General features: G+C 39.9%; 1 protein-coding gene across 1 annotated transcript in view; it reads left to right on the plus strand.

Annotated features, from left to right (window-relative positions):
• Gdi (GDP dissociation inhibitor) overlaps positions 1-25,374 on the plus strand; it is a 76,710-nt gene that overhangs the window by 10,519 nt on the left and 40,817 nt on the right. Inside the window, exons 2-4 of the mRNA XM_070087445.1 lie at positions 5,880-6,040; positions 9,035-9,213; positions 20,462-20,660. Of these exons, the coding sequence (XP_069943546.1) occupies positions 5,880-6,040; positions 9,035-9,213; positions 20,462-20,660 (539 nt within the window). The remainder of the gene's footprint in view (positions 1-5,879; positions 6,041-9,034; positions 9,214-20,461; positions 20,661-25,374) is intronic.

The following is a 25,374-nucleotide window of genomic DNA, read 5'->3' on the forward strand; positions in this document are numbered from 1 at the left end:
GATGGGACCACCTCTACTAGTAGTCAAGAGAAGGCGGACCTCTTTGCTGAACACTTTGCTACCAAAATGCAAGTTCCTGATCCAGCAAGGGACCCTCCTTGGCTAGTTGCAAGAACTGTGTCAAAACTGTCAGTGGTGACAATAAGGCAGGAGGAGGTGCATTTCCTTCTTAAATCACTTGACCAAGAAAAGGCTGTGGGCCCAGACAAGTTGAGCCCAAGATTGTTGAGAAGATGTGCAGACCAGCTAGCAGCACCTCTAACTCGCATCTTTCAGCACTGCCTAGTACAGTGTAAATGGCCCTCTCCATGGAAAGAGGCAAATGTAGTCCCTGTTCACAAAAAGAAGAGCAGAGCAGAAATCAGCAACTACAGACCAGTGTCACTCCTGTCAATCACTGGTAAGATCCTTGAGACAATACTCTCAAGACAAATGACAGATTTTTTTGACTACCACTCACTACTTTGTGATCGTCAATATGGCTTCAGGAAAGGTTACTCTGCTGCTGATCTGTTGTTAAACCTCTCCACTAAGTGGCACCAGTCACTGGATGAATCTAAAGTCAGCTGTGTGGTAGCACTGGACATTGCTGGCGCTTTCGACCGGGTGTGGCATCAGGGCCTCTTAGCAAAACTTCAAGCACTGGGAATTGCAGGCTCTACGCTATGTCTCCTCAGTGATTACCTTCATGGTAGATCTCTAAGTGTAGTCCTCAATGGAACGGAATCAGCAAGGCATCCTATTGGGGCAAGCGTTCCACAAGGAAGCGTGCTGGGTCCACTGTTATGGAATGTCTACTTCAACGACCTTCTTCATCTCATCCCAGAATCACATGCATATGCAGACGACTGTACACTGACATTCACTTATCCAAGAGAAGAAATGCCAGCTGCTCTAAGCTACATCAATCACCAGCTGAGAGCTATATCAGCTTGGGGAAATAGATGGCAAGTAACATTTGCACCTGAGAAAACGCAAATGATGAACGTCTCTAGGCACCATGATGGTAATGCTGGTGCAGTAGTAAGGATGAATGGGACGATGTTGGCACCTGGAGAAGTTGATATCCTTGGGGTGAAATTTGACTCCAAACTAACCATGAAGAACCATGTTGTAAATCTTGCAAACAAGGCAGCCAGGAAGCTTACAGCACTTCGCTGTATCTCGCATCTGCTTGACAGTAGGGGTTGCAAGATCCTGTACGAGGCACAAGTACGCTCACACCTTGAGTATGCTCCACTTTCTTGGTTTGCCTGCCCCCCCTCTCATCTGCGACTGCTTGACAGAGTAGAGAACAGAGCAAGACGTCTCATCTCTCGCCTGGACCCATCCTGGATAGATCTGTCATTTCAGCAGAGCCTTCAACATAGGAGGGATGTAGGTGGCCTTACTGTTATGTACAAGGCCAATATTGTCAAAATACCACACTTGGATCCACTTCGAGGACAGCGTGAAACAAGCTTTTATGCCACAAGACGGGCAGAAAGCAGCAACTTCACTCTGGCTGTACCCTTCTCCAGAACATCACTCCATCTGAGATCATACATACCCAGGATGACTCGAGTATGGAACACATTCGTACAGCATAATGATGTCAACGAGATAGTCAGTTGATCAAATGAAAATGCTTGCCCACAGATGGCTCCAACTTCATCCTGTCCCGTACTTGTATGTCTCATAACAATAAAAATGCTTTCAAATGAGCTGATGTAGGTAACAGCTCTTAGCTTGCCAATAATGTTAGGAATCCTTAACCTGTAATATAGCTATCAATAAAGCTAGGGATCCTTAACCTTGTCAAACCCTGTGTAAAAAAAAAAAAAAAAAAAAAGAGAATGTGAATGAATGAATTTGGTATATACACACCTATCAGACGTGATGAATGGTTTGAAAAACCGACAAGTTGAAGATTGAGACACTTATGCAGCATATGGGAATCTTTATTCAGGAAACGTTTCGCCACACAGTGGCTTCATCAGTCCAATACAAAGAGGAAGGCGTAAGGAGAGGAGGAGTATGAGGTAATCAGCCACTGTGTGGCGAAACGTTTCCTGAATAAAGATTCCCATATGCTGCATAAGTGTCTCAATCTTCAACCTATCAGACATTATCCTGATGCCAAATGACTTTGAAAAGGCAATAAATGACCTGCCCATGCACTCTGCCCCAGGCCCGGACTTGTGGAACTGTGTTCATTAAGAACTGCAAGAAGCCCCTATCAGGTGCTTTTGACATCCTATGGAGAAGGAGCATGGACACAGGGGTCATCTCACAGCTGTTAAGCACAACAGACATAGCCCCACTCCACAAGGGGAGCAGTAAAGCAATAGCAAAGAACCAGTAGCTCTAACATACCATATCATAAAAATCTTTGAAAGGGTTCTAAGAAGCAAGATTGCCACCCATTTAGATACCCATCGGTTACACAACCCAGGGCAACATGGGTTTAGAACAGGTCGCTCCTGTCTGTCCCAACTATTGGACCACTATGACAAGGTCCTGGATGCTCTAGAAGACAAACAGAATGCAGATGTAATATACATAGACTTTGCAAAAGCCTTTGACAAGTGTGACCATGGTGTAATAGTGCACAAAATGCATGATGAAAGAATAACAGCAAAAGTTGGTAGATGGATCTATAATTTCGTAACAAATAGAACACAGAGTAGTCAACAGTAAAGTCTGAAGCAACTACGGTGAAAAACTCTGTTCCACAAGGCACAGTACTCGCTCCCATCTTGTTCGGCATCCTCATATCTGACGTAGACATAAGCACACAGCACCATGTCTTCCTTTGCAGATGACACTCGACTTTGCAAGACAATGTCCTTCATTGAAGACACTGGAAGATTCCTGACGGACATCAACCAAATCTTTAAATGGGCCGCAGAAAATGATACGAAGTTCAATGATGAGAAATTCAATTACTTCGTTAAGGACAATGTGAGGAAATTAGAACTACATCAGAGTATAAAACAAATTCCAACCACACAATAGAGCGAAAAACTAATGTGAAAGACCTGGGAGTGATCATGTCAGAAGATCTCTTCTTCAAAGACCATAACATTGTATAAATTGCATCTGCTAGAAAAATGAGAGGATAAATAATGAGAACCTTCAAAACTAGGGATGCCATACCCATGATGATACTCTTCAGTTCGCTTCTTCTGTCTAGGCTGGAATATTGCTGCACACTAACGGCACCTTTCAAGGCAGGTGAAATTACTGACCTAGAAAATGTACAGAGAACCTTCATGGCACACACAACTGCAATAAAACACCTCAATTGCTGGGAATGCTTGAAGTTCCTCAACCTGTACTCCCTAGAATGCAGGCGAGAGAGATACATGATTATACATATGTGTATACTTGGAAAATCCTAGAGGGATTAGTACCAAACTTTCACATGAAAATCATACCCTATGAAAGCAAAACACTCATCAGATGATGCAACATCCCCCAATGAAAAGCAGGGGTGCCACTAGCACGATAAGAGACTAACACAATGAGTGTCAGACTTTCAACTGCCTTCCAGCATACATAAGGGGGATTACCAATAGACCCCTGGCTGTCTTCAAGCAGGCACTAGACAGACACCTTAAAGTCAGTACCTGACCCGCCAGGCTGTGGTTCGTATGTCTGGTTGTGTGCGGCCAACAGTAACAGCCTGGTTGATAAGGCCCTGATCCACCATGAAGCCTGGTCACAGACTGAGCTGCGGGGGCAGTGACAGTCTCCAGGTATACTCCAGGTATTCTGCATATCATATATAGACAGTACTGTAGTTTAATATTTTGATTTGTGATACTAAGTGTGTAATGGCAAAATTAATTTTACCTTTTCTCAACTGACATGTTGCTGTATTTATAGAGATTAAGGCTTCCACCCATTCTGGGAAAAAAAAAAGAAAGTAATTTTGTTTTCCCATCACCTTTTTGATCAAAGACAATAGGAAATTCACAAATGATTTTAGAGGCAATGGTATAAATTTGTACAGTTGCTCAAGGGCACATAAATTTGGGCATACATAAATTGTATACTGTGTAAATTTAATCTATGATAACTTAGTAATGTCAGTGTGATGTATTTAAATTGTGGTCCTCATTGTTTGTCTTATATTTGCACATATAAATGTGGTCTTACTTTCAATCCATAGTGGTATGTGTATTCTTTATATCGGACTGCACTTGGTTAACCATGTGAGTGTAGACTGCTTTTCAGGTTACTTGGGCTATCTGGACATTGTAGTGGATATGATGCAGGAAAGCCATTTTATATTTTTTATTTTAATTACATAATTTAAAAGATGTATGGTACACTAGATAATCCACTACATTGATCTTGAGATTGTGCAGCCTGTAGGGTTATCAGGAAGTGGAAAGTAAAAGGGGGGGGGGAACCTGTGGGGGATGAGTCACACTGGCTGGTGTGGTCAGTCATGCATGAGCCTCAACTCTGTGTCAGTCTCTCCTCCACCATTGCACACTGCACATGCTTTCATAATATGTGAATACACATCACTTTTTAAATTGATGCTGCTTTCTTTTGAAAAGTAATTTTAATTTTGTAAAATTTGAGTGCTATATATGCAACAAGTACTATGTTGTTAATTTCAGGGTTTCATATGTGAAACTTTTGAAGTAAAAAGTACGTGTGTATTTATCTGTATAGTATTTTGTATGCAAAGACATTTTAAAACTTTTAGCAATTTGGTTCCTTTACCATTTGCTCGCAATATAGCTTTGATGCAATTGCCTTTCATTCATCATGAAGCCTAGTGAAAGTCTTTTACATATCCAGTTTTAAGGGGGGGGGTAATTTCTTCTATTTATTGATGCTTTTTTGTTTTTTTAATGTGAAGCTAGCTTTTAAGTCTTCATTTGTTGTAAAATCTTAACATGGTTGCATCATTGGTGTGATCTATTGTTGAGGTACATGTATTGTTGAGTCATGTTGGGAGTGGACTACACAAGTGTTGAAGTCCTAAATTTGTGTTCAAGTTGCCAGGTACTGCAGCTATGTGGCAACAGTTGGATTAAGATTTAAACATAATTTGGAGCCAATTGATAAAAATGACTGGTTACCTGTACAAGAATGCTTTCAGTACTGATACCTTTGATTTTTATAGTACATAGTTACTAAAATTATGTATGGTGTATATGGGAGGTGGTTATATTCATAACTAGCTAAGATGGAATAAGTGTTCTAAATATCTAAAATTGTTTGTATAAATTGACAAAAAAGAAAAAATCTGGTGACAGAAATTTGAATGAATCTTGGGCAATACAATATTATCTCCATGACAAATTGAGTAGCAGTAAGAATGTTGTATGTAAATAGAAAGGTCCTTGGCAATATTTTGCTCATAATTGCAAAATTTTTATTTGATTATGCTTCTAAAATTTATATATATAAAAATTTGCTTTGAAATTAAGAGCTGAGAAGAATTTTCTGTGACTTGAGCAAAGTATAATATTTCTACATGGCATACCCTACTAGAAGACTTTTGATACAGGTGATACAGTATGCTTGATAAGATATCCATATCAAGTGTTTTTATCACTTAGTTTTTTCAATTAACAGAGTTAAAATTTCCTTTATATTTTTTTGTGTATAGGCATTGAGCAGGTTACCTCGGTTGGTCATTTTGGGAGCAGTAGCAACCACCTCTGATTTATTTGTCTTTGATATGAGAGAATCATCAAAGTGAGCTACAGTAGTATGCTGCAATTTAGTTTCCTTAGTTTTTCACCTTATCACTGGAATTCTCTGACAAATAGTCATATTAAGTTTTATTAATAATTGATGTTTTATAATTTGGCATAGTAGCAAACACTAATTGAATAAGTGTTAATGTACATATTTGGTTTCATTTGCAGGAATGTATCATATCTGGCATGTTGTCAGTATCAGGCAAGAAAGTTCTGCATATGGACCGTAACAAGTATTATGGTGGTGAGAGTGCCTCCATTACACCCCTGGAGGATCTCTTTACAAAGTTCAATCTTCCACCACCAGAAGAGGCTTATGGGCGTACAAGGTAAATTTTATCATATGCCTAATTAGTTTGCAACAGCCCCACCCCTTCTTCAGAGTGCAGGCACTGTACTTACCACCTCCAAGACACAGTCTAGCTGACTGCTGTCCATTAATTCTTTCATGAAAGTTACCCTTATATTCCAGCAGCACGTTGTTACTGAAACTTCTCGCTCAATCCTGTAGGATGTCTGAGCCATTAGCACTCAAAACAACCTCTGCTCCCATCTTCCAACTTTTCCTGAGGTGGGCAGACAGCACTGCCACCCCAGATTTATAGTATGCCCTCTTAATTCTTTGTTTCCATAGATACTTCAGTGCAACACATACCTTTTTTCCTTCATCAGTTCTATGGTTTACCTTGTCTTTCATGTACCCATCTGCCGACATGTCCACTCCTAAATATTTGAACAGGTTTACTTCTTCCATACTCCCTTTCCCCAATTTGACATCCAACTTTTTCTTACCTAACTCATTTGATAGGTATTTATTTATGTATTTATTTAAATACAGTGGACCCCCGCATAACGATGGCATCACATAGCGATTTTTCCGCATAACGATTACTTTTACCGATTAAAAACCCGCTTACCGATTTTCGTCCGAGACGCGTCCAATGTGCCCTCAGCCAGCCTCGCATGTGCCGCCCCGTCCCATTGTTTACCAGCCAGCCTCCGCGGTAACATCCAAGCATACACTCGGAATATTTCGTATTATTACAGTATTTTCGGTGCTGTTTCTGGAAAATAAGTGACCATGGGCCCCAAGAAAGCTTCTAGTGCCAACCCTACACCTCAAAGGGTAAGAATTACTATAGAGATGAAGAAAGAGATAATTGATAAGTATGAAAGTGGAGTGCGTATAGCCGACCTAGTCAAGCTGTACAAGAAACCCCAATCAACCATCGCTACTATTGTGGGCACCAGAAAGACAATCAAGGAAGCTGTTCTTGCCAAAGGTTCAACTGTGTTTTCGAAACAAAGATCGCAAGTGATGGAAGATGTTGAGAGACTCTTATTGGTGTGGATAAATGAAAAACAGATAGCAGGAGATAGCATCTCTCAAGCGATCATATGTGAAAAGGCTAGGAAGTTGCATGAGGATTTAATTAAAAAAATGCCTGCAACTAGTGATGATGTGAGTGAATTTAAGGCCAGCAAAGGTTGGTTTGAGAGATTTAAGAAGCGTAGTGGCATCCATAGTGTGATAAGGCATGGTGAGGCTGCCAGTTCGGACCACAAAGCGGCTGAAAAATATGTGCAGGAATTCAAGGAGTACATAGAAACTGAAGGACTGAAACCTGAACAAGTGTTTAATTGTGATGAAACAGGCCTGTTCTGGAAGAAAATGCCAAGCAGGACCTACATTACTCAGGAGGAAAAGGCACTCCCAGGACATAAGCCTATGAAAGACAGGCTTACTTTGTTGATGTGTGCCAATGCTACTGGTGATTGCAAAGTGAAGCCTTTATTAGTGTATCACTCTGAAACTCCCAGAGCGTTCAGGCAAAAGAATGTCCTCAAGGATAATTTGTGTGTGCTGTGGAGGGCAAACAGTAAGGCATGGGTCACTAGGGAATTTTTCTATAACTGGTTACACCATGCATTTGCCCCCAATGTGAAAAATTACCTAACTGAAAAGAAATTAGAACTTAAGTGCCTCCTGGTGTTAGACAATGCCCCTGGTCATCCTACAGACGTGGCAGAGCGACTTTATGGGGACATGAGCTTCATTAAGGTGAAGTTTTTGCCTCCTAATACCACTCCTCTCCTGCAGCCCATGGACCAGCAGGTTATTTCCAACTTCAAGAAACTGTACACAAAAGCTCTGTTTGAAAGGTGCTTTGTAATGACCTCAGAAACTCAACTGACTCTAAGAGAGTTTTGGAGAGATCACTTTAATATCCTCAATTGTGTAAACCTTATAGGTAAGGCTTGGGAGGAAGTGACTAAGAGGACCTTGAACTCTGCTTGGAAGAAACTGTGGCCAGAATGTGTAGACAAAAGGGATTTTGAAGGGTTTGAGGCTAACCCTGAGAATCCTGTGCCAGTTGAGGAATCCATTGTGGCATTGGGAAAGTCCTTGGGGTTGGAGGTTAGTGGGGAGGATGTGGAAGAGTTGGTGGAGGAGGACAATGAAGAACTAACCACTGATGAGCTGATAGATCAACTTCAAGAGCAAGAGGCCAGACCTGAGGAAACTGGTTCAGAGGAGGGGAGAGAGAAATTGAAGAAGTTGCCTACTACAAAGATAAAGGAAATCTGTGCTAAGTGGCTTGAAGTGCAAACCTTCATGGATGAAAATCACCCTCACACAGCTATTGCAAGCCGTGCTGGTGATTATTACACTGACAATGTTGTGAAACACTTTAGGCAAGTCATAAAGGAACGAGAGGTACAGGCCACTATGGACAGATATCTTGTGCGAAAGAAGTCCAGTGACTCTGAAGCTGGCCCTAGTGGCATTAAAAGAAGAAGGGAAGTAACCCCAGAAAAGGACTTACTACCTCAAGTCCTAATGGAAGGGGATTCCCCTTCTAAACACTAACACACTCTCTCCCCTCCTCCCATCCCATCAATCATCACCAGATCTTCAATAAAAGTAAGTGTCATTTAATTGTGCATGCCTTTTTCAGTTTGTGTGTATTAAAATTAACATTTCATGTGGTAAAAAAAAATTTTTTTCATACTTTTGGGCGTCTTGCACGGATTAATTTTATTTCCATTATTTCTTATGGGGAAAATTCATTCGCATAACGATTATTTCGCATAACGATGAGCCCTCTTGCACGGATTAAAATCGTTAACCGGGGGTCCACTGTACTGTATAGATTGACTTAATTTTAGTATTGGCCAGTGCCTTCTTAAACAGCTATATATTTTGTAAAGCATTAAATTATTAAGTTAACCTAATACATTTGAGTATTTTAATTCTTTTCATGCATTATTAGAATGTTATACTTGGTATTTTTTGTATTTAAAAAGCTTTCTCCTTTCAGGGACTGGAATGTGGACCTCATTCCCAAATTTCTGATGGCAAATGGTCAGTTAGTAAAGCTTCTCATCCACACTGGTGTCACTCGTTACCTGGAGTTTAAGTCAATCGAGGGTAGTTATGTGTACAAGGGTAACAAAATATCCAAAGTTCCTGCTGATGAGAAGGAAGCCTTAACGTCAGGTGAGGACATGTCTAATTCCAATACCAAACAAAATGCATTGGCAATAAATATTACTAGTGCATAGGTATTTTATGAAGCTCGCAAGTTTCTGAATACTCTCATGGGAGTCATGATGAATAGGGCCTCTAAACTCTGGCTAATGTGTCATCCCAAACATTGCTGGCAAGGTTTTAATTTTCTGTCCGTTAGGTCAATTCTGTATTGCAAGTAATATTTGTGGCTACTCATAAAATACAGTGGACCCCCGCATAACGATTACCTCCAAATGCGACCAATTATGTAAGTGTATTTATGTAAGTGCGTTTGTACGTGTATGTTTGGGGGTCTGAAATGAATAATCTACTTCACAATATTCCTTATGGGAATAAATTCGGTCAGTACTGGCACCTGAACATACTTATGGAGTAAAAAAATGTCGTTAACCGGGGGTCCACTGTAATAGCATGAATGGACAGTTAATATATTTCATTGAAAATAATTTGAAGACGGTGCCAACCTATTGCATCAGTTACATGTGAGAAACATTGCCAGTAACCATGCACTGGGCTTGTTGCTATCTGTGCCTAAATTAATACCGGCAGATTGAAGGTGAACAAAACATTATATTTTGCTGGAAATAATTGTAGGTGCCCTGTTATTGCAGATGCTCAATATATAGTTCTAAAAAAGAAAAAATATGAACACATTTCCATTGAGATTATTTTGTTATTTCCCTCTGTGGATACACTGTGATTTTGAAGGACTGCAATAAAATTTATGAATTTGGAGACAGCTCGCCAAAATTATCAAGAAATGTCCAAGTATTTTATCCACAGTGGTATATGAGCCATTCTAGAAAAAATGCCCGATTGTATAATTCAAATAACTTGAAACCACATAAATTTGTCTTAAATTCAACTATTCCCTATTAACCCTTAAACGGTCCAAACGTATATATACATTTTTTCAACATTTGAAAGTATGTAAAAAAATGTACATAATCTTTATTTTTTTACATTTGAAAATGTGTAAAAAATACTTTTATCTACATTTTGTTTTTTTTGTTATATTTGAAAATATGTACAAAAAATAGATCTACTTTTGGAGCACTACGGATTTGAACATGGATCTATTTGGACCGTTTAAGGGTTAAACATTGTACATTATAAATAACTCATAGCCACATATATGCTACATTGTCATGTTTTTGTGACTGAATTGGTCTAAGTGAACAACTCATTTTGATAGTTACCACATCATGTTGTAAATGCAATGGTTCATTACCACTCTGTATTCCATCAAAATTTGGGGCCCAGTCCCTGAACTCCTTATGTATCTCTGTTTTTTAGCATATGAGAGGTTTACAAAATAGAAGTGATGCAAGGAGGGAGGGGTATATGGAGAGAAAAAGAGGTTAAGAGAGTGGTGAATTCATGTAAATAGACAGCAAATGAGAGAGTGGGTGAGATGTTAACAAATTTTGTTGAAAATAAGAAAAAGTTTTGGAGTGAGATTAGTAAGTTGAAGCCTAGAGAACAAATAGATTTGATTGTTAACAATAGAAGAGGAGAGTTATTAAATGGAGAGTTAGTTATCAGTGGAGGGAAGGCGGGGTAGAGGTTGGCCTAGGAAAGGTTGGGAGGGAGGGAGTAAAGGAAATTTTGTGTGCTAGGGGCTTGGACTTACAGCAAGCATGTGTGAGCATGTTAGGAGCGAATGGAGACGAATGGTTTTTTTTTTTGCACTTGACGTGCTGTTGGAGTGTGAGCAAGGTAATGTTTAAGAAGGGATTCAGGGAAACCAGTAGGCCAGACTTCAGTCCTGGAGATGGGAAGTACAGTGCCTGCACTCTGAAGGAGGGGTGTTACCGTTTTATAACTGTAGTGTAGGCATGCCTCTGGCAAGACAATGATTGGAGCGAATGATGGTGAAAGCTTTTCTTTTTTGGGCCACCCTACCTCGGTGGGAGACGGCCAATGTATTAACCCTTTCAGGGTCCAGAGGCCAAATTTCAAAGTGCGCACCAGGGTCCAAGAATTAAAAAAAAAAAAAATTTTTTATTTTTTTTCCTATGAAATGGTAAAGAATCTTTTCTGAAGGTAATAAAACAAAAAGTACGAAATTTGATGGAAAATTGACGAAATTATGCTCTCGCGAATTTGGATGTGTCAGCGATATTTACGAATCGGCGATGTTGCTGACTTTGCCTCCCATTTTAGGCCAATTACATTATTCCAGTCTACCAAATTCTTAGCTATTTCACTAGTATTACTTCTATTCTATCAATTGAGCACAAGAAATCGCCAAGTCAACTGTTTCAACTACAAAATAGTGATCGGAAAATGGTAATTTGGCCAATTTAACTCAAAGTTCAAAATATTCCAATTTCAAAATAGGGTCCAGAATAAACAATGTAGGTATTCCTGGCACTAAACTAACATTTCCTCTGTTCATTAGTTACCTTTTCAGGCTTTACAAATGAATTCCATTTTGATTTTTTATTCACATAATGAATTTTTATTCAAACCAAAAAAATAGAAGATTTACTGTTATGCACTATTGTAATTGTATAAATATCATCACCACATTTGTGAATGTATATTAGACCCACCAGCTGGTGTGTATTAGACGTGTGAGGTTGTTTGTTTACTCTTGAACATTGGCAAAAATTTGACATTTCTGCTACTTTGAGCTCAATTTAAAGTCATTTCCAGTGCTAACACCAATCAAAATCATCTCTATTTCTGTAATATGTCTTCCATTCTATCAAATGAGACAAAGAAATCGCAAATACAGTGGACCCCCGGTTTACGATATTATTTCATTCCAGAAGTATGTTCAGGTGCCAGTACTGACCGAATTTGTTCCCATAAGGAATATTGTGAATTAGATTAGTCCATTTTAGACCCCAAACATACACATACAAACGCACTTACATAATTTGTCGCATTGGGAGCTGATCGTAAACCGGGGGTCCACTGTACAATTATAAAAAACATGCGAAAAACACTGAAAAGTCGCTGTTTTAATCGAAAATCACGGTCTCGGTTTTTTCCTCTCATTATACACTGTGTGCTGCAGGACTTGTTTTATGTGGTGCACACATACCGCATAGATGTATTCTCTCATATCTAGGCCTAAATTTACCACTCACAGCTTATCAGTGAGCTGAGCTCATGGCGTAGATCTACGGTTTGGACCCTGAACGTAAAGCCGTAGATCTACGGCACGGACCCTGAAAGGATTAATAATAATAAAAAAAATTTTTTTTTTACTACTGCCCATATGATGAGTATGGAGTGTATATTTATTTTATTTTATTATCACACTGGTCGATTCCCACCAGGGCAGGGTGGCCCGAAAAAGAAAAACTTTCACCATCATTCACTCCATCACTGTCTTGCCAGAAGGGTGCTTTACACTACAGTTTTTAAACTGCAACATTAACACCCCTCCTTCAGAGTGCAGGCACTGTACTTCCCATCTCCAGGACTCAAGTCCGGCCTGCCGGTTTCCCTGAACCCCTTCATAAATGTTACTTTGCTCACACTCCAACAGCACGTCAAGTATTAAAAACCATTTGTCTCCATTCACTCCTATCAAACACGCTCACGCATGCCTGCCGGAAGTCCAAGCCCCTCGCACACAAAACCTCCTTTACCCCCTCTCTCCAACCTTTCCTAGGCCGACCCCTACCCCGCCTTCCTTCTACTACAGACTGATACACTCTTGAAGTCATTCTGTTTCGCTCCATTCTCTCTACATGTCCGAACCACCTCAACGACCCTTCCTCAGCCCTCCGGACAACAGTTTTGGTAATCCCGCACCTCCTCCTAACTTCCAAACTACGAATTCTCTGCATTATATTCACACCACACATTGCCCTCAGACATGACATCTCCACTGCCTCCAGCCTTCTCCTCACTGCAACATTCCTCACCCATGCCTCACACCCATATAAGAGCGTTGGTAAAACTATACTCTCATACATTCCCCTCTTTGCCTCCAAGGAAAAAGTTCTTTGTCTCCACAGACTCCTAAGTGCACCACTCACTCTTTTCCCCTCATCAATTCTATGATTCACCTCATCTTTCATAGACCCATCCGCTGACACATCCACTCCCAAATATCTGAATACATTCACCTCCTCCATACTCTCTCCCTCCAATCTGATATTCAATCTTTCATCACCTAATCTTTTTGTTATCCTCATAACCTTACTCTTTCTTGTATTCACCTTTAATTTTCTTCTTTTGCACACCCTACCAAATTCATCGACCTTTGTGTTGTAGGGGAACAGAATTCTCTAGGCAAAAAACTGTTGGCTGGTGCAACTTGTAAGGCATGAAGAAATTAGGGTGTGGTATGAAAGGAGAGGTGGTTGAGATTACTTGGTCATTTAGAAAGGATTAAGCAAGATTAATAGGGTATACTAGTAAATCAGGTGAATGAGTTTTTAGGCATCCGAGTGCATGTTACATCAAGATTAAATGAGTGGCTTTTGAAATGTGGCATGCTGTTGAAACGAGAGCAAGATAGCATTTATGAAGGGATTTGGTAAAATCAATTAGCCAGATTTAAGTTTAAGAGGTAGTAAGTAGTGTTTGCTCTTTGAAGTATGGTCAGGAGTAGTTCATTTTGTATGGTTATTTGGGTCTATGAAAGAAGAGGTGAACCATAGAATTGATGAGGGGGGAAAAGGGTGAGTAGTGCACTGAGGAGTCTGTGGAGACATTGTTTTCCATGGAAGCAAATGGGGGAATTTATGGGAGTATACTGATACCAACACTATTATATGGGTGGTGAATGTTGCAACAAGAAGGCTGTTAGCAGTGGAGATGTGTCTGAGGGCAGTGTGTAGTGTGACTTATGCAGAGAATTCATTTGGAGATTAAGAGGAGGTGCAGGGTTACTAAAAGTATTATAGAGAGAGTTGGGGGTGGGGAGTTGTGGTGGTTCGGACATCTAGAGAAGAAAGGTTTTATGCTTGAGGGGCTTAGACTTGCAGCAGGTGTGCATGAACATGTTAGATGGGAGTGAAGGCAAATGGTTTTTATGACTTGATGTGCTGTTGGAGTGTGAGCAAAGTAACATCTATGAAAGGATTCAGGGAAACCCATTAGCCAGACTTGAGTCTTGGAAGTGATAAGTACAGTGTCTGCACTCTGAAGGAGCAGGTGGAGATATGTTGCAGTTTTTGAACTGTAGTATCAGCACACTTCTGGTAAGAGTGATGATGATAGTGTTTCTTTCTAGGGGTCACCCTGCCTTGGTGGGAAATGGCTGATGTGTTAAAAAAAAAATTCTGTGCTTCTAGAAGGACAGCTAAAAAAATAAGTGATGGTTAATGATTGGGTCACTTTTTGGGGCGATATTTTTTTTTTTTTTTAACAAGTCGGCCGTCTCCCACCGAGGCAGGGTGACCCAAAAAAGAAAGAAAATCCCCAAAAAGAAAATACTTTCATCATCATTCAACACTTTCACCACACTCACACATTATCACTGTTTTTGCAGAGGTGCTCAGAATACAACAGTTTAGAAGTATATACGTATAAAGATACACAACATATCCCTCCAAACTGCCAATATCCCAAACCCCTCCTTTAAAGTGCAGGCATTGTACTTCCCATTTCCAGGACTCAAGTCCGACTATATGAAAATAACCGGTTTCCCTGAATCACTTCACTAAATATTACCCTGCTCACACTCCAACAGATCGTCAGGTCCCAAGTATCATTCGTCTCCATTCACTCTTATCTAACATGCTCGCGCACGCTTGCTGGAAGTCCAAGCCCCCTCGCCCACAAAACCTCCTTTACCCCCTCTCTCCAATCCTTTTGAGGACGATCCCTACCCCTCCTTCCTTCCCCTATAGATTTATATGCTTTCCATGTCATTCTACTTTGATACATTCTCTCTAAATGACCAAACCACCTCAACAACCCCTCTTCTGCCCTCTGACTAATGCTTTTATTAACTCCACACCTTCTCCTAATTTCCACACTCCGAATTTTCTGCATAATATTTACACTACACATTGCCCTTAGACAGGACATCTCCACTGCCTCCAACCGTCTCCTCGCTGCTACATTTACCACCCAAGCTTCACATCCACATAAGAGTGTTGGTACTACTATACTTTCATACATTCCCTTCTTTGCCTCCATAGATAACGTTTTTTGACTCCACATATACCTCAACGCACCACTCGCCTTTTTTCCCTCATCAGTGTATAAAAAAAAAAAGATGGTGGGTGCTGCTTCCTGTATCTGACTGTGTCTTATTACATCTATCCATCCACATTCCTTTACCTTGTACATTTAAAGTACTTCTAGGGGATACTGAATGTTCAGATTACTTGATTTTTGTGCAGCCTTCATGTCTGTCCTCTTGTGATGACCTGTAATAGACCCTGTTTTTACTCTTACTAAATCAGTCTTGCTTTTTAGGCAGTTTTAATAAGTCTTTTGGTTTTGCAAGACTGTCTCATTGCAACTCCTGTGATGTGTTAGTATTTTTACTTTGTACTCTTAAATGTCTTAAATGCTGGAACCTCAACTTGTATTGACCTTCAAACTCTCTCATTTGTGTGGTCTCTGTTTGCTAATCATTTATTGCTCTACAGCAGCATTCCCTAAATGGGTATGCGAAGGGATTTTCAGGGGGCCATGCAAATGAGTTATAATTTATCACCACTGATATTTTTAATTTATTTATTTAATATTTTATAGAAAAATGCAAAGTTCACAGATAAACCATTCTGCTCAATAATTGCCAGTACAGTTATAACAAAACTATTTTCCACAGTGTATCTATGTGAGCATCAAGATAAGTTTTGTTCTAATCTTGGTGGAGGATGACCTCAGGGTGGCTTTGTCAAAAACAGGACCCACACAGAATTTCCCCAGAAACTAAACTAAGCAAAAATGTTTCATGCTCTGATTAACCAGATGCAGTTTGTCTAAATTACCATTTAAATTTTAAAATTAATATGATTTTTTTTTTAATATGTATTTTTTTTTTTATATTTAGATGTTCAAAGTAACTATCTGTAAGAATAAGCAAAGCTTTTATCACACGTTATTTTTTTCTCTTTGACCTTTACTGTTGCCTAGCAAAAATTTTATATTCCTAAAATTTAGGGGTATATTGCTCTGTGTTATTTATCTCCTATATACTTTATAGGAAGTCATTTTTCACATCTATGCAAAGGGGTACTTGGCTGATAATACAACACATTAAGGGGTACATTTGCACCTATGGTGCAAATGTACCCCATTGTTTTTGCTGCTCTTCATGATCCTCTTTTCCTGTTGGTTCCACCTTCATTGAGTTCCTAAAATTTTTTACTTTTTCCTTGTCAACTACCACTGTTGCTATTCCACATATCTTGGGTAAACAATTTCACAAACATGTACTTTGGTTGTTCTGTATGTGAATACTTGAGACATTCATCTAAAATTTCAAGTACATGTATTGTTTTTCTTCATATCGGTATATGCTTTCAATCTTGAATGCAGTCATCCACATTGACTAATGGACAACACAATGCACTTGTTGGCTTGCTTGTATGTGTATCCTAAACACCACTATCTTTGAAGTATAGCATTTAAAATGTGTGAAATAGTGGAGTACTGTATTTTTTTTTTCTTTCAACAAGTTTGCTATTTCCCACTGAGGCAGGGTGACCCAAAAAAGAAAATCCCCAAAAAGAAAATACTTTCATCATTCAACACTTTCACCTCACCCACACATAATTACTGTTTTTGTAGAGGTGCCCAGAATACAATAGTTTAGAAGTATATACATATAAAAATACACTATCTTTCTCCAAACTGCCAACATCCCAAACCCCTCCTTTAGAGTGCAGGCATTGTACTTCCCATTTCCCGGACTCGAGTCCTGTTATATAAAATAACCGGTTTCCCTGAATCCCTTCACTAAATATTACCCTGCTCGCACTCCAACAGCTCGTCAGGTCCCAAATACCACGTCTCCATTCACTCCTATATAACACGCTCACGCATGCTTGCTGGTAGTCCAAACCCCTCACCCACAGCACCTCCTTTACCCCCTCCCCCCAACCTTTTCGAGGACGACCCCTACCCCGCCTTCCTTCCCCTACAGATTTATATGCTCTCCATGTCATTCTACTTTGATCCATTCTCTCTAAATGACCAAACTGCCTCAACAAACCCTCTTCAGCCCTCTGACTAAGACCTTTATTAACTCCACACCTCCTAATTTCCACACTCTGAATTTTTGCATAATATTTACACCACATATTGCCCTTAGACAGGACATCTCCACTGCTTCCAACCACCTCCTCGCTGCAGCATTTACAACCCAAGCTTCACACCCATATAAGTGTGTTGATACTACTATACTTTCGTACATTCCCTTCTTTGCCTCCATAGATAACATTTTTTGCCTCCACATATACCTCAATGCACCACTCACCTCTTTTCCTCTTTTCTATGATTAACCTCATCCTTCATAAATCCATCCACTGACACGTCAACTTTCAAATATCTGAAAACATTCACTTCTTCCATACTCCTCCTCCCCAATTTGATATCCAATTTTTCTTTAAGTCATTTGATAGTCATCACCTTACACACACACTCCCAAATTCGGCCACTAACGTTGGCAATTTTTCTTTGGAATCTCATATAAGCACAGTATCATCAGCAAAAAGTAACTGTGTCACTTCCCATTTTGTATTTAATTCCCCATAATTTAATCCCACCCCTCCTGAACACCCTAGCATTTACTTTTTACAACCCCATCTATAAATATATTAAACAATTATGGTGACATTACACATCACTGTCTAAGACCTACTTTTACTGGGAAGTAGTCTCCCTCTCTTCTACACACCCTAACCTGAGCCTCGCTATCCTCATAAAAACTCTTTACAACATTTAGTAACTTACCACCTATTCCATATACTTGCAACTTCTGCCACATTGCTCTCCTATCCACTCTGTCATATGCCTTTTCTAAATCCATAAATGGAATAAAAACTTCCCTACCTTTATCTAAATACTGCTCTCATATATGCTTCAATGTAAACACTTGATGTACACATCCCCTACCCACTCTAAAATCTCCTTGCTCATCTGCAATTCTACATTCTGTCTTTCCTCTAATTCTTTCAATAATAACCCTACCGTACACTTTTCCTGGTATACTCAGTAAACTTATTCCTATATAATTTTTACAATCTCTTTTGTCCCCCTTCCCTTTATATAAAGGGACTATACACGCTCTCTGCCAATCCCTAGGTACTTTCCCCTCTTTCATACATTTATTAAACACAAATACCAACTGTATTTTATTAAATAAATTTGTTAGTGCCAACTGTACTTTATTAAATAAATTTGTTAGTGCCAAAAAATGGAAAAGTATACTTAAGTAAGTCTGATTTCTTGGAGCTAAAATGTACCCAAACAACTGCAGTGAGAACACGTAATACCCATGTTTGATTTGGTTATGGTGTGTAGTATAATATATCAAAGGTATTTTGTCTATTGTCAAGTTTTTTTATAAGGTTCTTTAATTACTACATAATGATTTACTTTCAACTTGAGTTGTTATAGTATTTTGAAAAAGGTTTAGTTTCATATCTTTTTGGAATGGTGTTTATTCAATATTGAATTCATTTACCTCAACAACATTAAATCATCTAAGACCTCTAATAGCCCAGCAAAAGGCAGCAGTCAGAATAACAAATTCCCACTCCCGCCAGCATACTCCACCAATTTTCAAAGTCTAAATTTGCTCACCATTAAGAACATCCATAAATAACAAAAAGGCACAATACCGTGACTGGAACGATACACAAATAACCCGCACATAAATATACTTATTCATGTGCCTACTGCATACACAGAACAATACATGCAAATATAAACTCTCCACTCAAACTTCTCCTCACCAACCTTAACAGGACACATGACCATAACACAAAACGCAGATCTCTTTTTGATGTACCCCGTGTCCATATCACACTGTAAAATCTTTATGATTATAAAGGGCCCCAAAATATGGAATTCATTACCAGAAGATATTACAGTAACCTGGTCTGAAAATCAATTTGACTCTTCTCAAAAGCCACTTAATCACCCTAGACTAAATGCTAAATACTCAGTACTCGCATATTATTTTTTTTATTATCACACTGGCCGATTCCCACCAGGGCAGGGTGGCCCGAAAAAGAAAAACTTTCACCATCATTCACTCCATCACTGTCTTGCCAGAAGGGTGCTTTACACTACAGTTTTTAAACTGCAACATTAACACCCCTCCTTCAGAGTGCAGGCACTGTACTTCCCATCTCCAGGACTCGAGTCCGGCCTGCCGGTTTCCCTGAACCCCTTCATAAATGTTACTTTGCTCACACTCCAACAGCACGTCAAGTATTAAAAACCATTTGTCTCCATTCACTCCTATCAAACACGCTCACGTATGCCTGCTGGAAGTCCAAGCCCCTCGCACACAAAACCTCCTTTACCCCCTCCCTCCAACCTTTCCTAGGCCGACCCCTACCCCGCCTTCCTTCCACTACAGACTGATACACTCTTGAAGTTATTCTGTTTAGCTCCATTCTCTCCACATGTCCGAACCACCTCAACAACCCTTCCTCAGCCCTCTGGACAACAGTTTTGGTAATCCCGCACCTCCTCCTAACTTCCAAACTACGAATTCTCTGCATTATATTCACACCACACATTGCTCTCAGACATGACATCTCCACTGCCTCCAGCCTTCTCCTCACTGCAACATTCATCACCCATGCTTCACACCCATATAAGAGCGTTGGTAAAACTATACTCTCATACATTCCCCTCTTTGCCTCCAAGGACAAAGTTCTTTGTGTCCACAGACTCCTAAGTGCACCACTCACCCTTTTCCCCTCATCAATTCTATGATTCACCTCATCTTTCATAGACCCATCCGCTGACACGTCCACTCCCAAATATCTGAATACATTCACCTCCTCCATACTCTCTCCCTCCAATCTGATATCCAATCTTTCATCACCTAATCTTTTTGTTATCCTCATAACCTTACTCTTTCCTGTATTCACATAATCTCAATGTACTATTTGCAAAGACATAAATAAATAAATAAAGTAATTGCATAACAAGAAAATAAAAAGTGAGAAGTGTAGTATTCTTTGGATATGTAAATTGTTTTCTTGTAGATTTAGTTTACAGGTCTTTCAAATATTGCTTATTGTATTATATGAAAAAAATTTGACAGATCTGATGGGCATGTTTGAGAAGCGGAGGTTCAAGAATTTCCTAGTATTCACCCAGGATTATCGCGATGATGATCCTTCAACTTGGAAAGCCATGCCAGGCTTTGACCCAAAGACCACTACCATGAATGCTGTGTTTGTTCATTTCAATCTTGACAAGAATACAATTGATTTCACTGGACATGCCCTGGCACTTTACAGGTGAGATTCAGTTGCATTGTTACAAAAAATTATTTTGGCAATATAGGTAATGATACTTTTAGGTATAATTCTCTTAACCCTTTCAGGGTTGACAGGCCCTGTCAGACTTGTTCTCAAGGTCGGCCAAATTTCAAAAAAAAAAAAAAAAATTTCTTGTGAAAAAAAGTTTATTTTACTGAACATTATAGGCTAAACAAAAATTTTTTACCATCAATACTTACCGAAATATGGAGGCGTGAAGTTGATGAAAAAGGGGCACCATGTGGCAACATCGCCGACTGCCGTCACCCGGTATTCTTTTGTTTACTTTATGTACTAATTTCTATTATTTTTTAATTTTTCTTTTTCCAAGTAACTTTTATGGCCTGTGAGACCAGTATGATCAGTATTTTGTAAGTTATTTCTTTTTCAATACTACACAATAAGGGCATAAACACTGTTGTCATTGTTTTGCACAAACAAACGATATGAAATGTTGATTACTATTTTTCTATATTTTATATACACATATACAGTCACAGGGAATGTTTCTAGAAGTTCTGCAGCCTGTGGAAGTCTTTGAAACATGGTGTCATGCACAGTGGTGTTTTACATTCTTCACACATAAAACGAGTGTCTCTGCGTTGTTGTGGGCGTTTTCTTGTATGTGCACAGACGTAACACCTCTTTTGAGCCTTGTTCTTGAAAGCAGTAGCAGGCAGTTTTACCAGGAAGTGGTGATCATGCTTCAAACGAGAAGGAAGTTGTTGAAAATTTGGTGGGCGGTCTATTGCAGGTGCTGTTCCTTGGTACTTGAATACTATTTGTCTGATGACAGACAAACAGAATTCGCCATATGGTGGTTTGTTTCTGGTCCTCATATTATAAGCATTCAGCATGGAAATGTCCAGAAGATGGAAGAAGAGTTTTATGTACCACTTATAACTCTTGCGAACACAATCAGCAAACCCAATCTGCATGTCACATTTGTCCACTGAATGCATATTGAGGGTGTAGTCCATCACAGCTGCAGGTTTTAGAATGGGTTCATTGCTTTCTCTATGCTGCCTGCCAGTGTCTGCCATTTCATTAGGGTGAACTGATGACAACAGTGTAACATCTCGTTTGACATGCCACCGAAATGCCATGATGTTGTTGGCAGCAAACGCCTGCACCTCGCCTCTACGAGTCAAACCTGGGCATATATTTGATTTGCACGCACTGTGCCCCACACATCTGTCATGTTCACTCGCAAAAAATCACTGAGTGTGGGGCTTGTGTACCAGTTATCTGTATATAATATATGCCCCTTACCAAGATATAAGAACATAAGAACATAAGAACGAAGGAACACTGCAGAAGGCCTACCGGCCCATGCGAGGCAGGTCCAAGTCCCTACCGGCTTAAGCCAATGCACCCAACCTAGTCAGGTCAGGTCACATTGACTCAAGGGAGGAACACGGCAACCGACCCGTTAGCACAAGCTATCAGGTCCAACTCACACCCACCCACATCTACTCATGTATTTATCCAACCTATTTTTAAAGCTACACAACGTTCTGGCCTCTATAACGGTACTTGGGAGTTTGTTCCACTCATCCACAACTCTATTACCAAACCAGTACTTTCCTATATCCCTCCTGAATCTGAATTTTTCCAACTTAAAACCATTGCTGCGAGTCCTGTCTAGGCTAGATATTATCAGCACACTATTTACATCCCCTTTATTTATTCCTGTCTTCCACTTATAAACCTCAATCATATCCCCCCTAATTCTACGTCTTTCTAGAGAGTGCAGTTTCAGGGCCCTTAGTCTATCCTCATAGGGAAGGTTTCTGATACATGGGATCATCTTTGTCATCCTCCTTTGTACATTTTCCAGAGAATTTATATCCATTCTGTAATACGGTGACCAAAACTGTGCAGCATAATCTAAATGAGGCCTAACCAAGGATGTATAGAGTTGAAGAACAACCTGAGGACTCCTATTATTTATGCTTCTTGATATGAAGCCAAGGATTCTATTAGCTTTATTGCGAACACTTATGCACTGTTGTCTTGGTTTCAGATTACTGCTAACCAGAACTCCTAAATCTTTTTCGCAATCCGTAATATTAAGATCTACATTATTTAGTTTATATGTGGCATGGTTATTGTCCTGTCCAACATTTAGAACTTTGCATTTGTCTATATTAAACTGCATCTGCCACTTCTCCGACCACTGCATCAGTCTATTCAAATCTTCCTGGAGTGCTCGAATGTCCTCGTCAGAATGAATTCGACGGCCTATTTTGGTGTCATCGGCAAACTTGCCGATGTCGCTCTTTATGCCCTCATCTATGTCGTTTATGTAGATTGTGAACAGCAGGGGGCCCAACACTGACCCCTGTGGAACACCGCTCGTGACGCTTCCCCACTCTGATTTCTCCCCATTTATGCAAACTCTCTGCTGCCTATTTGTCAACCATGCCTCTATCCAGGAAAAAATTTCTCCTCCTATTCCATGTGCTTTAATTTTCCTCAATAGTCTCTGATGTGGGACCCTGTCAAAAGCCTTACTGAAGTCCATATACACAATATCATATTCGTTACCATGATCTACCTCCTCAAATACCTTAGTGAAAAAAGTTAATAAATTCGTAAGGCAGGAACGTCCCTTTGTAAAACCATGCTGAGATTCGTTGATTAATTTATGCTTTTCAAGGTGGCTACGAACTGCCTCGGCAATTATTGATTCCATAAATTTTCCCACTATGGAGGTTAGGCTTATTGGTCTATAGTTCGAAGCTAAGGACCTGTCACCTGTTTTGAAAATAGGTATCACATTTGCCATTTTCCACTTATCTGGCACCATGCCAGTTTGTAGTGATATGTTGAAAAGATTAGCCAAAGGTGTGCTAAGCTCCTCTTTACATTCCTTTAGAACCCTTGCATACAGTTCATCAGGGCCTGGGGATTTGTTAGGTTTTAATTTATCTATTTGCCTAAGGACCATGTCACTTGTGACCCTAATAGTGCACAGTTTATTATCGTCCTGTTCTACATAATTTATCATTACTGGAATATCACTGGTATCCTCCTGTGTAAAAACTGAGAGGAAGTATGTGTTAAAAATTCTACACATTTCCTTATCACTGTCAGTGAGCTGACCCGAGGAACTTTTGAGTGGGCCTATCTTGTCCCTGATCTTACTTCTGTATACCTGAAAGAATCCTTTTGGGTTAGTCTTCGATTCTCTTGCAACTTTAACCTCATAATCTCTTTTTGCTTTTCTAATTCCCTTTTTTATTTCTCTCTTTAACTGAATATATCGATTTCTTAATTGCCCCTCTCCTCTTTTGATTTGCCTATATATGCCTCTCTTTTGACCAATCAGATATTTTAATCTATTGTTCATCCATTTAGGATCATTTTTGTTTGATCTGATTTCCCTATTTGGAACATAATTTGACTGAGCAGCTAGAACTACATCACCAGAGATGCCCAATAACTTCTTGGTATTTTGCAATGTATAACTTCCAGTGTACACAATAATATCCAATACCAGACCACTGTAACAATATAACGAGATTGGTTGGTAGAGCTGAAAGCGGGGTGTAAATGATACGTGTCTTCTTCGGAGGCTTCTTTGTTTATTGTTAAGTCTTGGTGGGTACACAGGCTTGTGTTGTGCCCATGGCTCGGGAAGGGCCATCCCACGAGAGAGAGAGCTACTAGTACTTGTGTCTTGCTGCTAGGCCGCTGTGTGAGTGAGAGCGAGGCATGGGCAAACAGGCTGGCTTGCCTACCGAGAGGCCTGTCTACAGAGGGCAGCATCTGAGTGGCACGAAATATGAACTAAGCTGGCAGACAGCATGGGCTGTCTGTGCAGACAGTACAGGCTGTCTGTGCAGACAGTACAGGCTGTCTACATACGCTCAGCCACCTACCGCGCGTCGTCCCGACGCGACAATACTGGTGGTAAAAGAAACTCGGTCTCTCTCTCGTAGGAACAGGGCACAGAACACAAAATAAAAACATATACAGTGGTCCCTCAATAATTGTCCGGCCTGAAAGTCGTCCATTTCGGAAATAGTCCTGTTTTTTCGTCAAAATATTGGCTCGCAAATGGTCCTCATAGTCCTTCATCTTGGACTCGTACTCACGCTCTGAGCCGCCTCGGCCTTTCCTTCCCAGCCAGTGTGCCATTGTTTACCAGTGAGTGACGGTCCCCTCACATGCTCCTACGAAATATTTCATAATATTCCATTGATTTTAGTGCTTGCAAGTGCTAAATAAGCTACCATGGCTCCAAATAAAGCTTCTAGTGCCAGCCCTTTGGTAAAGAATGTGAGAAACGCATAATTTATGAAAAAGTTTGTAGAAAAATACAAAGATGGTGGTGGTAGAGTGGAAGCAGTTGTGATAGTGGTTGATGAACATAAGAAAAGAGGATCACTGCAGCAGGCCTGTTGGCCCATGCTCGGCAGGTCTTTTACAATTCATCCCACTAACGAAACATTTTCCCAACCCAGTCCTCAATGCTACCCAAGAAATAAGCTCTGATAACTTTATCCACTCATTTGGGACTTGCAAATGAGTGGATAGAGTTATCAGAGCTTATTTCTTGGGTAGCATTGAGGACTGGGTTGGGACAATGTTTCGTTAGTGGGATGAATTGTAAAGGACCTGCCGAGCATGGGCCAACAGGCCTGCTGCAGTGATCCTCCTTTCTTATGTTCTTATATTCTTATGT

The sequence above is a fragment of the Cherax quadricarinatus genome, chromosome 22 (assembly GCF_038502225.1).
Source record: "Cherax quadricarinatus isolate ZL_2023a chromosome 22, ASM3850222v1, whole genome shotgun sequence".
In the NCBI taxonomy this organism is placed as follows: Eukaryota; Metazoa; Arthropoda; class Malacostraca; order Decapoda; family Parastacidae; genus Cherax; species Cherax quadricarinatus.